Genomic DNA, 17056 nt, shown 5'->3' on the forward strand with positions numbered 1-17056 from the left:
TCACCATGGTTGGCACAGTTAGAAAGAACAAGCCTGAGCTCCCCCCTGCATTCCTTGCAACAAGGGGGAGAGAGGCCTTCTCACCAAAGTTAGCCTTCACTCCGCACCACCACTCTAGTTTCTTACCTCCCAAAGAGGAACAAGTATGTGGTCCTCCTGAGCACACTGCACAAAACGGCTGAGATCAGTCAACCCTACCTGGATGCCTGATAAGCGGAACAAGAGGAGGGTGTTCCTGGAGGAGCTGGGAAAGGCACTTGTAACCCCACATATTCAAAGAAGGGAGCGCCTTCCCCGCACAGCAGCCTCTGCAGTGCTTGTGAAAGCTGTTCAGGGGGCTGAATCTTGTCCTGATCCACCTGAGGCTGCTGCAGCTGGGGCAGGCAAGAGGAGGAGATGCAAATTCTGCCCCCCAAAGAAGGACTGTAAAATAAATACTATTTCCTGCACGTGAGAAATACATCTGTAAAGTCCATGCACACACGTGGATACTGTCCTACATGTGCTAATTAGAGTTGATTGAGTTATGTTGTTCTTGTTTTGTATCTATTATCTTATTTTATTCTTATTTATTGTTGTTGTTTATACTTCTTGTGGGTGGGGGCAATGGTTAAAAAAATGGGAGAAGACTAGTATTTTGTAGTTGAATTCCTCATTGTACAGTATATTAGAATATATCACTATGTTGCCAAAAAAGTTCAAGACTGTTATAGTTTCCCTTCAATAAAGTGCATTCAAAACTACTTTCTGCACATTTCTGCTACTTTCTTAGGCTATACAAGTGCTATCTCTTGCTAAAAAAATGTATGTTTACACCTATGCAGTACCTTTAGCAAAAATAATAATAAACCTCTCCTTTAGTAAAAACAATTATGACAGGTGTGTTGTAATAAAAATGAGTGGTGTCCACTGATTAAATGCAGTCTTTCTGCATTGTGAAGAGGGAAAATCCTGTTAATCACAAAGTTTGTGATGAATGACAGGTTGTTTCTTCGTGCAAAATAGATTTGGGGTTTAAAATTCAATTAAGCTTCTTTATTTTAGGGGTTTAGTGAAGGCGGGTCATTTTTTACCCTGAGGACAAGGGGAGTATACAGAATGTTAAGGCTACACAAGGGTTAAAAAGATAAAAATTCAACATTGGCCAAGCTGTCAATCCACCATGACTTCTGCCGCATTTGAAACAACTTGAAACTCAGAACTGGGAAATCTCAGACTTCAGTAAGTTCAAGACAACTGGGAACTCAGAAAAAATGAGCTCCGACTGGGAAATACGTTTTGAACAGTCATCCAACTCTGAATTCCAAGTCGGGAACTCGGGCCTCTTTCTAGAGCTCCGACCTAAAGATCCCTGACATCATGATTCAACCTTGATTCTACCAGTTCCCAGTTGTCTTAAAAGCACCATAAATACAGAGAATGCAAGACTTTGATGACAAAGTTTGATGACAAAATTTGCCGCAAAGGACCACCGCCCCACCTTCCTGTTCAAGTGGGCAAAGCACAACAAGGTGAGTCCAAAAATGTCTTGTATGCTCCTGCATAAATGATGTAATATGTCAGGGAGATATGTATACTGTAGCTAAGAAAGTAATACTAAGTGTATGTTGTGTAGTAAGCTGTTAGTAGCCCATGTGTTTCACATTTCCCCTCATAAGTTAGCCTACTGTTCTGATTTGGTGGTGCACATTTAGCCTATAGCCTGTTTTAGAGAAATGTCATCATCAAATATTGTAAGAGCTTTCATTGTCTGCTTATATGCCCCCTTTATTTATCCTATGGTTCTGACTTGGTGTACAGGGAAAATACTGTAAAAACGGCCCATGTTCTGAATTCTGATACTGGTGATTTCAAAGGTGCTGAACAAATAGTTATATTGTCTACGTCCTCCTCATTAATGTCTTAATTGAAATTACGGATTGCCTCTTATCCGCTCGTCGTCTCCTTATGCCATAGTTTGTACATCTCAATTATCAGTAGAAACCACATTTGTTTAAACAAGTCAGCCAAATCAGCTATGTTTTTTTTAAAGGCAGTAATTCGCTGCCAGACAAGACCCCGCTGATAGCCAGGTGTAGCAGTGGTAAGGTGTTGGGACAGCTTTATGTGCCAGCAGCATACCACCCTGCATCCAACTGCTGGCTTGCTTCTGATGCTAAGCAGGGTTGGTCCTGGTCAGTCCCTGGATGGGGGACCAGATGCTGCTGGAAGTGGTATTGGAAGGCCAGTAGGAGGCACTCTTTCCTCTGGTCTAAAAAATATCCCAATGCCCCAGGGCAGTGATTGGGGACACTGCCCTGTGTAGGGTGCTGTCTTTCGGATGGGATGTTAAACAGGTGTCCTGACTCTCTGAGGTCATTAAAGATCCCATTGCACTTATTGTAAGAGTAGGGGTGTTAACCCTGGTGTCCTGGCTAAATTCCCAATCTGGCACTCATACCATCACGGCTGTCTAATCATCCCCAGCTTACAATTGGCTCATTCATCCCCTCCTCTCCCCTGAAACTATTCCCCAGGTTGTTGCTGTAAATGAGAATGTGTTCTCAGTAAAATAACAGAAAAAAAAATAAAATAAAAATATAGGCCCTAACAGGTTGTGGGCACCATTATAGTGCAATTAATGTAATGTTTAGTGTTGTGTAGTGGCTTTGCTGGCATGCATCCCATTATTTATTTTTTTGACCCACCAAAATGTACATGCTTATTAAATTGCCACTCCACATGACTATCTGGCAGAGAACTGTATCAGGCTCCTGAGGACCTGACAGGAGCATGTGAGCAGACGGTGTGAGAGAGAGAGAGAGAGAGAGAGAGAGAGAGAGGCATGGGAGGAGGGGCATGGGACAGGCATGGGAGGAGAGGCCTGGGAGAGACCTTTAGAGAAGCTTGGGAGAAGAGAGAGGCCTGGGAGGAGAAGTCTGGGAGAGGCCTGGGAAAGGGTTGGGTAGAGAAATGTTATGAAAGGCATCCTGGATTATGATTAGCACATTAGCAAATGTCAGATCAGGTAGCAGTCCATTATTCAAGATTTATAAGCTCATATGGAAATATGAAACATATCACTCACAACAATAAACAAAAAGGTGCACATTAACAAGACACATCATAGATTGTATGGGCTATTTTATTGACCAGCCAATCGAGAAATTTTGTCTTGGCCATAAAATATCTTTGGCCAATCGAAACAGCGACAGTGACAGCTTGAGTTTTTGAAGAGCCAGGAATTCCATTCAATGGCCTCCAACCCCATTCACACGTGCAGACTGCATGGTCACTGTAGCATCAAAGCACAAACAATGCACAACAGAGAAAAATTATGAAACCATTACATTTTCAATCATAATTAGATATTCTTCATCTACGTCCATAAAAGCTGTGTGTCACAGTACGATACAGAAAAGCTTCTAAGGAGTGGAGCACAGAGGAGTCTTTGACGTTGAGAACAGCATTGTGGGGGAGAGGGGAACTGGAAAACTGGGTCAGGGGAACAGTTGGACAGGACTGTGGTGTAGTAAGTAGTAAGTGGGATTAGTGACCTCATCACCAGTATGCTCCAATAACATTCAGGGACTAAATAACCTTATTTTATCTGTTACACTGTGAGTAACTACAGTTTGTCCATTGTTGGGGCTTCTGCATTGCCTTGGGATATCCCGACTAAAGTGATCTCACATTTTGGCAGTGTTAGGAGTCACCGTAGCAACAGCTGAATGTTTAAATGTAACCCCCCCTGTTCCCCTGCCTGCCGTATCACCAAGGAGACAGACCCCAGGACAGTCTGTGCAGCACCCTCTTGTGAAAATGTTCTCAAACCTTTCAGTCCTGCTTTTCTTTAGGGAGAGGAGGGTGTGCTCCAATGCTTCTCTTTACAGGGCAGTTTTTGCATGGAATCATCCAATATTGTCTCACCACATGCTTATTTGATTATTCAGTGCTAGCGACAGTAAAGATCCCACATTTGTAAGGTCAAAAATGATCTGTCACTAATGTTGATAAGATCTCAGCATGACATTGCTTGGGACACTTAACACAAAGAGCTGAAGAGAGAAAAGATCTCAGAATAAAATACTAAGGAGTAACCTAAATTAGTTTCCCTGAATCTAATTATCTGTATGGCAGTTCTGAAAGGATCCAATTTAAACATCCACTGACCTGAAAATGAGAGTATCTATCTCAATTATCCTCCATGGAATTCTATTCAATATTTCCAGCAGTTCACATTCTTTAAAAACTATTCCCAACACATGATCAGACTCCAAACCGAACTACATTGGTTTAAATTAGCTAATATATAGTTGCTCTTAAACACATTCTGGTCTGAAAGCTCACGTAAGTGCAATACAAAAATACAAAACATATACTATAACACCATGACTAACGCACACTGTATAATTAGCTGTTGATGTGGGAAGGTGTGCTGCACCATTGACAACCATCTGGGTCTTCATCAAATCACCATTTAAATGTATGAACAAAACACAGATTAACAATAAACAACACATTGGGTTCCCTGGAAATGACATGTTTCTTCCTCCAATTAGAGAAAGACTGTACAAAAGACTCAAGCACTGAATCTATCACACATGCGCTCTTTACTCAAAACTGTGTCTAAATGAAGAGCAATATTTCTGTAAACACTTCTCTATGTAGGCTAAAAAATGTAGTACTCTGATATGACTTTAAAGTGCTATTTTATGCCGCTTACCACAAAATGGCATCTTCTTTCTTAAATGCAGCTCATGAGTAGTGATGAGGCTGATAAGCACGGGTAACTGTGGAAAACACGTCCTATTTTTATTCTACGAAAAGCCTGAGCTTTGAGAAATAAAGTTTCTGAGAAAGCCAAATAATGCTAGATGGCTCGAACCCCCAAACGCATGCACACACACATTTAACACACACAGCCTTAAGCGTGCACACTCTCCCTGGATTTGGTTGAATGTATACAGTATGCTGCATATCCAACACAATCTATTGCACATCTTGGCATTTACACCATTGTCAGCTAAGAAGCTGCACCTTACTAAGGAAAAAGCACATCAGCACTGTGTTTTATAAAAATAATTGCTGCTTCCAGCCTTCATTTCTTGGTTCTTTACGTGCTCAGCTGGTACAGCAGTCCCATCCAGTTTCAAGCAGGGACAGAGTCTGTAGATGCAGCGATGCAACATGCACTCAAGGCTTTCGTGTTGCCATGCAGATTTACCTAGGGGCTTGACAAAACTTTTAAAAGGACAGCAAACAGAATACACAACCTGAGCAAAGAAATCCCATTCATGATCTTAAATAATATATTGGACAGGACTAAATTAGAATAATGTTCAAGTCTTGCTTTAGAGCCGAAGACACTGCTTTGATTTTATTGCAGCTCAATAAAGTGCCTTAGTTCTGTGCTGTTGTGAATCCTACCTCAACGCTGAGACTAGCTCCATCTGGACAACTATTCTCCTGGGATGTGTTGATTTTTACCAGCAAACAGCACACTATGATACAACACCTCTTCAATACTGCAATACAAGGTGTTCTTGGATAAAAACAACCACATATGGACAGAGATAGCTATTGGTTTGCAAAATCGAAATCCACCTTCAATGCACCTCGTTGCACTCAAATGTAACAAAATGGAGAGTGTAGCTGAACACAATGAGAAGATTGAGCCACTAACGTAGCAGCAACAAATGGGGCTTTACAAACATGCAATGAGAGGTCAGAGAGCTTGTGATGATGGTAGAGGGAACACATGGTCTAGACATGGCCTACTTTCACTCTCACCTCTATCATACAGGACAACAAAAAGGACTCCCATTTAGACAGCTACAGGGTGTAAAATGAAACACAACACCCGTTCAACTGTGTGTTCATCAAGAGAGGTTGTTTGAACAGAGAACAACTCTGGAAGAACACACTCTCACTTGAAGAGTGTGTGTATTTATGTAATTATTACTGTGCCTGTCTGTGTGTTATACATACACAGTATACATACAGCTGTCTAACTTCCATTTCTAATTCTCTCTAATGCAAAATCACTACAGCCTGGCTGCCTTGCCTTGTCTGCTATTCAACTGTGACCTAGAGATGTGAGGAGCCTTTAAATTCCCAGCCATCACCAGTGCTGGGATACTGCATCAGGGGAAGAGGCCTGGGGCAAGTCGTTTCGAAAACCCGACCCTAGGCGACAGTGACTACCCACTGGGCACACACTGTTGAATCAACATTGTTTTGACGTAATTTGTCAACATTTTGTGACGTGGAATCAACAAGGAAAATACACTGGATTTGAAAAAAGTCACCAACCAGTACTGTTTTCATCTAATTTCATCCAGCGTTGTAAACATTGAAATTAGGGTAAAAGGTCAACATAAATACATTGATATAACAACCTTAGTCAGGTTAAGTCAATCTAATTTCAACATAATCATCAGAACTATGTATATGTTGAAATTGCATTGAAAATTCCACGTATAAAAGTACAAATTCTTGTTCATCCTATATTCAATGTACACTGAGTGTACAAAACATTAGGAACACCTTCCTAACATTGAGTTGCACTCCCTTTCGCCCTCAGAACAGTCTCAATTAGTCGAGGCATGGACTCTACAAGGTGTCGAAAGCGTTCCACAGGGATGCTGTCCCATGTTGACTCCAATGCTTCCCACAGTTGTGTCAAGTTGGCTTGATGTTGTTTTGGTGGTGGACCATTTTTGATACACAACGGAAACTGTTGATCGTGAAAAACCCAGCAGCATTGCAGTTCTTGACACACTGAAACCGGTGCGCCTGGCACCTACTACCATACCCCGTTCAAAGGCACTTAAATATTTTGTCTTGCCCATTCATCCTCTGAATGGCACACATACACAATCCATGTCTCAATTGTCTCAAGGCTTTAAAATCCTTCTTTAACCTGTCTCCTCCCCTTCATCTACACTGATTGAAGTGGATTTATTAACAAGTGACATCAATAAGGGATCACAGCTTTCATCTGGATTCACTAGGTCAGTCTATGTTCCTAATGTTTTGTACACTCAGTGTATATTGGGGTGGTTGAAATGATGTTGAATTTCATATTGATTAGTCATATTTCATTTGACCTTGTTTCAATGTTGATAGTAAAATGGTACACTATATATACAAAAGTATGTGGAAACCCCTTCAAATGAGTGGATTCGGCTATTTCAGCCACACCCATTGCTGACACGTGTATAAAATCAAGCACACAGATATGCAATCTCCATAGACAAACATTGGAAGTAGAGTGGCCTGTACTGAAGAGCTCAGTGACTTTAAACATGGCACCATCATAGGATGCCACCTTTCCAACAAGTCAGGTCATCAAATTCCTGCCCTGCTAGAGCTACCCCGGTCAACTGTAAGTGCAGTTATTGTGAAGTGGAAATGTCTAGGAGCAACAACGGCTCAGACGTGAAGTGGTAGGCCACACAAGCACACAGAATGGGATCACCGAGTGCTGAAGCACGTGTCGCGTAAAAACCGAGTTCCAAACTGCCTCTGGAAGCAACGTCAGCACAATAACTGTTTGTTGGGAGCTTCATGAAAGGGGTCTCCATGGCTTGACAGCCACAATTGGACTCTTGAGGAGTGGAAACATTGTCTGGAATGATGAATCACGCTTCACCATCTGGCTGTCCGACGAACAAATCTGTGTTTGGCGGATGCCAGGAGAACGCTACCTGTGTGAATGCATAGTGCCAATTGTAAAGTTTGGTGGAGGAGGAATAATGGTCTGGGGTTGTTTTTCATGGTTCGGGCTAGGCCCCTTAGTTCCAGGGAAGGGAAATCTTAATGCTACAGCATACAATGACATTGTAGACAATTCTGTGCTTCCAACTTTGTGGCAACAGCACTTTCCTGTTTCAGCATGGTAATGCACCCGTATTACCATGGATACATACAGAAATGGTTTGTCGAGACTTCCAAAGATCCAATCAACCATGGCTGAATGTATACCTAGCTACACGTTGAAATGATGGTGCCCTTTGTTAAGCAAATCAGATGTCAATGTAGCCTACATAAACCCAACCTCACTCTGAACTTACTTTCACATACAGCTTGGGTATTTTTTATTCACCCAATCGGATAAACACTCCAAACAGCCTACCCGACGTTCGGAGGTGTCTGCATGGTCCTAAAGCACAACTTTGCCTAATTTTGTATAACATTCCAATGATAACACTGGGGGGGACAAAAATACAATTTCAGAATGTGGGGGGGATATGTCCCCCCTGTCCCCAGTGAAAGTTGCACCCCTGGGCAGTGACGTAGTTCCTTTATACCTAAAGAGTCTGTCATTGAAACCAGACCCTAGGGTCGGGATTTTGAGACTATGGGGATAGGGGGATGGCAGCGGCTTCAATCAAACTACAGGGATGTATAATGTTGAGCACTCACTTTCTCATCCCACAAATATAGAGGAAAGATCCATAATTCATTGGAGTAAAACTTAAGGTCATGCATTAAGACAGATTCAGTACTTTTCCCATCTATGTTTTAAGGACTTTCTCTTCCCTGGTTTTGGCACAGTATTTTCTGAAGATGATGATAGTGAAGGCTGTAATGGCCCACCTGTGCATTGTAGATGTCAAAGGAAGGAGGCCATCCTGCTCCAGAGGCAACTCTTAATTTGTTAAACAGTTTAGGGAAGAGATCAGAGTGTAATGAAAATAGGTCCCCAGGGGAATCTCAACACACAGTGGGAATAGGATATGCGCAAAAGTGAGCGGGTGAAAGAAGCGAGCGAGCGAGAGAGAGAGAGAGAGAGAGAGAGAGAGAGAGAGAGAGAGAGAGAGAGAGAGAGAGAGAGGGAGGGTGACCTAGTTACGCCTTTCACTGCTTCCTGATTCCAGTCTAGGTGTCCTGGAATCCTGGGTGTCTTTGGCAGGCTAGCAGCCTGGGAGAAAGGGCAGAGAAAGAATTAAATGAGGAACATGCTCTCTGGACCTCCACTGGCATGGCAAGTCAGGTGTATTATTCCCTAGCCCAGTGGTTCCCAAACTGGGGGTCGCGACCCCTTGTGGATATGAAAATGTGGTCTCGGGAGAATTTCCAAAATCCTGAAAAAATACAAATATATATATATGAAATATACATATTATAATATCGTCATTGTATGTCAAAATCATTGGAATGTGGTTAACCTTAAAAAGCGAAATTAAAATTATTCAAATCTAAAATTCAAACCAGAGAGCGTCCTTAGATCATGTGAAACGGTCACACTTGACCGTTGCATTTGAATCCGTTATGAATGTGTCTCCGTCTGCCATATGGACGCATTGTATGATACACGGAGAGCAACTGACGGCAAAAAGAGCTGAACACAGAACTATATACTGCAGCAGGTAACTTAGGCTGTAAACAACATCCACTGCGCGCGCACTTGTTTGGAAAACTATGTGGAGATATGGGATCAGAGCATTTTTATTTAACCTTTATTTAAGTAGGCAAGACAGTTAAGAACAAATTCTTACAATGACGGCCTACCCCGGACCAATTGTGCACCGCCCTATGGGACTCCCAATCACGGCCAGATGTGATGCAGCCTGGATATGAACCAGATGCTGCAGTGATGCCTCTTGCACTGGAGTGCATTGTCTTAGACCACTGCGCCACTCGGGAGCCCATGACAGCATGACAATGTTCTATTTCACACTGAGGCTTGGTGGTTATCGATGGGGAGCGTTGGAAAGAGAGAGGAACTGTTGTCATTCACAATGGATGTAAAAAACTAAAGACTTGGTTGACTTTCTGTGTAAGAAAATGTGTCTCCTTGCCTATATAACAGACATATGGTAAACTGAATGAACTGAACCCAAGCAGGCAGGGCTACAAAAATATTCTACAGATGAGTAACCGAATTAGTGGATTCAGATCAGAGGAAATAATTCTTATCGGAGTGTGTCAAAAGCAAACCATGCCCCCCCTTCCATCGGCTGTGCATGTTTCTAACAGAAACAGCATCAGTAAGGGTCCCACAACAGTGATGACTGCTCACCTCCAATGCTTGGAATAGCACTTTGGGACCTACTTTCCAATCCATTTGACTGTGATTCTGGCTTAGAAGACATGCCGGTAAGTGAAATCAAAAAGCTGATCGAGCTGTCATGTGACCGAATGATGCAGACAACGCATTCACGGGTCACAATGGAGGTGTTTTGGTTTCTGACTCAAAGGGAATAAATAATACCCTGCCGTCTCCATCTGAGCATTAATGCGGCATTCAAAATAACTGGGAACTCGGAAGTCTCGGACTTCCAACTTCAGTGCGTTCAAGACAATAGGGAACTCTGACTGGGAAAAATTGTTTAGAATGGTCATCCAACTCAGAATTCCAACTCGTGAACTCGGGCCTCTTTCTAGAGCTCCGACATTCTGACCTGAAGATCCCAAATTGACCTTATGATTTGACCTCGCATTTTTCAGAGTTCCCAGTTGTCTTGAAAGCACCATAAAACTCATGCTACCCTTTGCCAGCTCATATCTGTGTGAAGCTGGATTCAGTGCTCCCATCTGCATTAAAACCAAATATCGATCCAGGTGAGATGTGACAGCAGAGATGAATTGGCACTGTCGATCACACCCCTAACTTTCAGAAGTTCCGACACGACATGCATCAAGCACACCCATCTCATTAATGGTGGTGAGATAAGAGACATTATGTCAGAGTAATTTGCGATTGACTGTCATAGCCTCACATTAAAAGTATGTGATGGTAGATGGTGAGTTGAGAAGACAATCAGAAATACTGTTAGAATGTTTTTCAATTGACTGCAATAGCCCCAAATAAAAAAGTAAACATTGGCTGTTAATTACATAATTTTTTTCACATGGTTGGGGTTGTGATAATTTTCAGATATCAAAATAGGGTCGTGGGCCAAAAAAGTTTGGGAACCCCTGCCCTAGCAACATCATTACTAGTTATTTTTGAACTGCTATTTTTGGTGAATGTCAGGAAACAAATCGCATCTGTGAAAGAGCTGTTCATTTGTCTCCCTGACTGTCACACGATTACTACTGCTTTAGACAACGACCATCTGCAGATAAGTTAGAAAAACATTCTCTGAAGATTGTAATTCCTCACTGCAGGACTTTTTGGTCCACACACATTCTGCAGTTCATTAAAAAAAATCTAACATTTTTGGCAGGCCATCCAATAATTTGGGGAGTTAACATGTACACTGAACAAAAATATAAATGCAACATGCAACAAAGATTTTTACTGAGTTACAGTTAATTTAAGGAAACCAGTCAATTGAAATACATTTATTAGGCCCTAATGTATGGATTTCACATGATATGCATCTGTCTGTGGTCACAGATACCTTTAAAAAAAGGTATGGGCTTGGATCAGAAAACGCATCAGTATCTGGTGTGACCACCATTTTCCTCATGCAGCGCGACACATCTCCTTCGCATAGAGTTGATCAGGCTGTTGATTGTGGCCCGTGGAATGTTGTCCCACTCCTCTTCAATGGCTGTTTGAAGTTGCTGGATATTGGCCGGGACTGGAACACGCTGTCGATCCAGAGCATCCCAAACATGATCAATGTTTGATGAGTATGCAGGCCATGGAAGAACTGGGACATTTTCAGCTTCCAGGAATTGTGTACAGGTCCTTGCAACATGAGGCTGTGCATTATCATGCTGAAACATGAGGTGATGGCGGCAGATGAATGGCACGACAATGGGCCATGATCTCGACATGATCTCGACAATGATAACGTCACGGTATCTCTGTGCATTTAAATTGGCATTAATAAAATGCAACTGTGTTCGTTGCCCATAGCTTATGCCTGCCCATAACATAACTCCACCTCCACCATGGGGCCCTCTGTTCACAACATTGACATCAGCAAACCGCTCGCCCACACGACACCATACACATTGTCTGCAATCTGCCCGGTACAGTTGAAACCAAGATTAATCCGTGAAGAACACACTTCTCCAGCGTGAGTGGCCATCAAAGATGAGCATTTGCCCACTGAAGTCGGTAACGACCACCGAACTGCAGTCAGGTCGAGAGAGAACAAAAGAAGTAGCCAGCCACTACTCCAGTCCAGACTGCCAGAGCAGAGAATAGGCAGACACTTTCTGCTTCATCACTCCTCACCCCCATGACTTCAGCTCAGCCTCAAGGCACTAGCAGGAATACAAGAGCTGTTAATATGGCCTGTTTACAAGATGGGCCTTCTGAAATCACTCTCACTCTCCTGGAGCTCTGAGATTTTATCTCATATCATCAACTCTAGAGCGAAAAGGTTCTACAGCTGCACCATTGATAGCATCCTGACTGGTTGCATCACTGCCTGGTATGGCAACTGCTAGGCCTCCGACTGCAAGGCACTAAAAAGGGTAGTGCGTGTGGCCCAGTACATCACTAGGGCCAAGCTTCCTGCCATCCAGGAACTCTATACCAGGTGGTGTCAGAGGAAGGCCCTAAAAATTGTCAAAGACTCCAGCCATCCTAGTCATAGACTGTTCTCTCTGACTGATGCTCTATCCAGATTCCTGATGCTGCCTCTCTGTTATTATCTATGCATAAGTCACTTTAATAACTCTACCCACATTGATATATTACCTCAATTACCTTGACTAACCGGTGCCCCCACACATTGACTCTGTGCCGGTACCCCCTGTATATAGCCTCGCTATTGTTATTTTATTGCTGCTCTTTAATTTGTAATTTGTTTGTTACTTTTATTTATAAGTTATTTAGGTATTTTTCTTAAAACTGCATTGTTGTTAAGGGCTTGTAAGAAAGCATTTCACTGTAAGGTCTACACCTGTTGTATTCGGCGCATGTGACAAATACAATTGTATTTTATTTTAAATATATCTCCAACAGAGATGCATGCAACCAAAATGGAAATCTTTCAGCAAAATAACAGAAACAAGGACTGCAGCTTTAACATTTCATTGCATCATACAGGTGTCCCTAAACCTTAATCATTTTTCCTTTTACAAGATTTGTTGAATGTCTCAATGTGTTAAAAATAGTAGGAGCCCTCTAGGGATTTCCTCAGTCCAGGAGACAGCTCTCCCCACTAACTTCTGAGGAACGATGATCCACAGATAAACACACACACAAACTTCCCCTCTCCCCTACCTTTATTTCAGGCTGAAGATAAAATGAAGGATACATCAAAGCAAGACAGGCAGGAAACAAAATAAAAAGAAACAACCACCTTACTCCTTCCTATCTTCCCTTACAGGAAATCAATCTCACTTTGATTTCTACAGGAAATCTATCTCACTTTACTTTCTACAAAACATAACTTTTTTAATTACATTTCTATGTCTACATATAGTAGTGAACTATATACGGGCTCATAACAGTTTCAGTAAACAAACTGCTCTTGAGCTTCCCTGTGGCTCAGTTGGTAGAGCATGGTGTTTGCAATGCCCAGCATAGTGTGTGCAACGCCAAGGTTGTGGGTTCGATTCCCATGGGGGGGCCACTACTCCAGTCCACGGGGGGCCAGTGCAAAAATAAATGTATGAAATGTATGCATTCACTACTGTAAGTTGCTCTGGATAAGAGCGTAAATGTAAAATCCTATTTTGAGTAATAATAACAGGGAACTCTTAAAACTGTTGACAGATTCAAATATAAAACCTGAAGACTGTTGATCACTTTTAAAACCCCTACTTCCAGCGCTGTCATGATAGTGAAAAATAACAATTCCACTAGTAGGCTAGATTATGTGTCTGTTATAAACCATTTCCTTTTGCCATGTTTAGTCTATGTCAGCAACAAAAACGCCAATAAGGTAATGTGGCTGGTGGATTATCATACAGATAATCCACGTTGGACGTACAGTTACCTATAGGACATCCTCTATGTCAGGGTTTCCAAAACTGCACCCTGAGGCCCCCCTGGGTGCACATTTTTGCCCTAGCATTACACAGTTGATTCAAATAATGAACTCATCATCAAGCTTTGATTATTTGAATCAGCTGTGTAGAGCTAGGGGGGGAAACTAAAGTACACCCATGGAGGCCCCAGGACTGAGTTTGGGAAACCCTGCTCTAGGTGCATCAAGTCAGATGGCATAGACCAGAGTTCCCAACTGCCTGCGAGTGGTCTGCGGGTGGTTTTATTTGGCCCCCCAAATTTTCTGAGCAAAAAATAAATACAAATATTATTTGTATTATTGTTGGGCATAATAGACTGGAAAAACACAAGGAGCTCAGCTCCGAGTCATTTTTATTTAAGAAATCTGTTCTCAACTATTCTCACGCATAATAGATACACGTGATCGTATACAAACGTAAGCAAGGTTTGAAATGATTATGTTTTAGTCTAACATTATTTATGTTTGGGCTTCTTGCGGTCAATTTGCGGTCTACACAATTATTTTTAATTATGTTCCTGCGGCCCGACCATACGCTCATGAGAACATCGGCCCACGTTGATGATCCCTGCATTGGCTACGGCAAAAATGTGTTAGAAAACAAGTTATTCACACAGCAATAGATTCAGATCATGCCTATCGTGGGACCTGCGGGATGCGGGCACTTTCTGAAGGGTCAGTGCTATCCAGAATCCTTGGGACGTCCATACTCTAAAGCCTAACCTTAGCCCTTACCTTAACCATTTTAAATGTTAACTTCAATGGAGGTATGGACGTCCCAAGGATGCCGGATAGCACGGACCCTAGCGGTAGTAACATCCTTTAAACACTGTGCGTGCTTTTCTATATGGAGACAATTGCAGCACTTGCCTTACCATTGCTCTGCGGAGGGAAAACAGTTATTGTAAAAAATATAGAGCACGTGACTGACCTGAATTGTGCATGTGTATTCCGTATCATCCAGGAGTCTGACGGTGCAGTCATATTCTCTATCCAGATTCCTGATGCTGCCACTCATTATTCGGCTCAACATCTTCTCACAGAATTGCTGGTCTGCGTCTAGGACCAGAACAATAAACTAAACACAGCATGTAAGCAATGTCACTGAATGACTACATTTTCCGATCAACCAGACTAGCAGCAGCTGAAGATTCTACTGCCAAGACGCAGCATTGTCTATCCCATGAAGTTAACACAACACAGACACTGGCCACAGTGCGGAATCATTGAAATGACGCTCGCATCCAGATCCAGGAGCAAAACCGTGGCCGAACGATGGGTGACCATTCACCACTTGCAACTTGAGCTAGAGGGCGGTCCCTTCGAATAGACAGACGTCAATGAGAACCAACGGGAGCGATGTCCACAAAATGGGCAGAAGCCCTAAATAAGCAATACCAAAAATGAATATTTCATCCTTTAATTTTCTTAAGCCACCAATTGGCACTAGGAACTCCAAATGTGGTGTTTTCAGTCTCCTATGCATTCCATGTTGTCAATGTTTAGCGCCTAAAGTCAAACGAATGAGGGGTAGCCCAACCAGACGCAAGATGGCGGTATTATTCATTTTAGGCTGCGTCGTTCATGACAAATGACTTGAAAGGAATAATACCACCATCTTGCGTCCGGGATAGCTATCCCTCATCCGAATGTATTTCCCAATTGTATGACTCAGTGGCCATAGCCAGAGCAATCATGAAAATACATTTATCCACTTATTTATACCAAATATTTTTGAGTTTACAGATATAGCCTAAGACACAAGACAAAATAATAGACAGGGTGTCTTTTCGTAATTCAAATCAAATCGTATTTTTCATATCCGCCGAATACAGCAGTTGTAGAACTTACCGTGAAAGTATTACTTACAAGCCCTTTAACCAACAATACAGTTTTAATAAAATTAATAGTTAAGAAAATATTTACTAAATAAACAAAAGTTAAAAAAGACAACACAATAAAATATAAATAACGAGGCTATATACAGTACCAGTACAGAGTCAATGTGGGGGGTAAATTACAGGTTAGTCTAGGTAATTGAGATAATATGTACATGTAGGTAGGGGTAAATGACTTGATAATAAACAGTGAGCAGCAGTAGCGTAAAAAAAAAGGAGTGGGGGTCAATGCAAATAGTCTGAGTAGCTATTTAATTAACTGTTCAGCAGTCTTAAGGCTTGGGGGTAGAAGCTGTTAAGGAGTCTTTTGGACCTAGACTTGGCGCTGCGGTACCGCTTGCCGTGCCGTAGCAGAGAGAACAGTCTATGAAGCTGGTGTCTGACAATTTTTAGGGCCTTCTGCTGACACCGTCTGGTATGGAAGTCCTGGATGGCAGGAAGCTTAGCCTTTTTTAGGATCTGAGGACCAATGCCAAATCTTTCTGTATAAGCACTTTGTGACGAATGCTGATGTAAAAAGGGCTTTATAAATACATCTGATTGATTGATTTGAATGATGGCTTTTCGCCCAATCGTCTCAGCGCAACAATTATCGAATAGCGACTCTTCCACCCCCTAGCGGACATATAACACATTTCATCTGAATGACTACAGCCGACTTCATAGGTTTGCTCTGTTCGGAAAATTGCTTCGACAAGCAATGACTGAACGAGGATAACTTATAAAACATTTTGAAGCTTAAAAAAAACAACAAGACAATCCAGAAAAAATTCTGCCCTTTTGCCGTGACATTGTGTTTGCAATGCCGTGACCCGGATTCGAACCGGGGTTGCTGCGGCCACAACGCAGAGTACTAACCACTATACGATCACGGCGAGCTACCAGGGCTTGTACAATGATCGGAGAAATTAGGTTTATAACCCAGTATGCATGCAGCGGCATATTCGCAATGATGGTTATTAAAATCGATGAAACTATAGCTAGTGAGCAAGCTAGATGACTTTTTCTTTATGAGGTAATGATAGTCTTTTCTGTATTTTATTGACCTTTCGAATGTCGAATGCTATGTTTAGTAAACTATCCAGTGACAACTGAATCTGAAAATGTGACACCATGTTTAAAAACGATTTGAATCTGTTTATTTTTGTTTGGTACATTTCAGTCATAAATGTTTAGGATTCTTCTTATTTTTTTTGCAAATGGAATTAGTTAGCTAATATCCTATTGTTCTTCATCTGCTCATCATGTCTGCTTATATGACGTTTATTTTAGCTAACCTTTCTTGACTTT

General features: G+C 42.0%; 1 protein-coding gene and 1 non-coding gene across 3 annotated transcripts in view; both read right to left on the reverse strand.

Annotated features, from left to right (window-relative positions):
• frmd5a (FERM domain containing 5a) overlaps positions 1–15250 on the reverse strand; it is a 111893-nt gene extending 96643 nt beyond the window's left edge. For both annotated transcript variants that reach the window (XM_029757610.1, XM_029757609.1), the window contains exon 1: positions 14800–15250. In XM_029757610.1, the coding sequence (XP_029613470.1) occupies positions 14800–14901 (102 nt within the window). In that variant the 5' untranslated portion in view covers positions 14902–15250. The remainder of the gene's footprint in view (positions 1–14799) is intronic.
• Positions 15251–16569: 1319 nt separating this feature from the next.
• trnah-gug (transfer RNA histidin (anticodon GUG)) lies at positions 16570–16641 on the reverse strand. Its single transcript has one exon. It is a non-coding gene; the product is annotated as a tRNA-His (tRNA).
• Positions 16642–17056: the final 415 nt, after the last annotated feature.

The sequence above is a fragment of the Salmo trutta genome, chromosome 7, assembly GCF_901001165.1.
Source record: "Salmo trutta chromosome 7, fSalTru1.1, whole genome shotgun sequence".
Taxonomy (NCBI): domain Eukaryota; kingdom Metazoa; phylum Chordata; class Actinopteri; order Salmoniformes; family Salmonidae; genus Salmo; species Salmo trutta.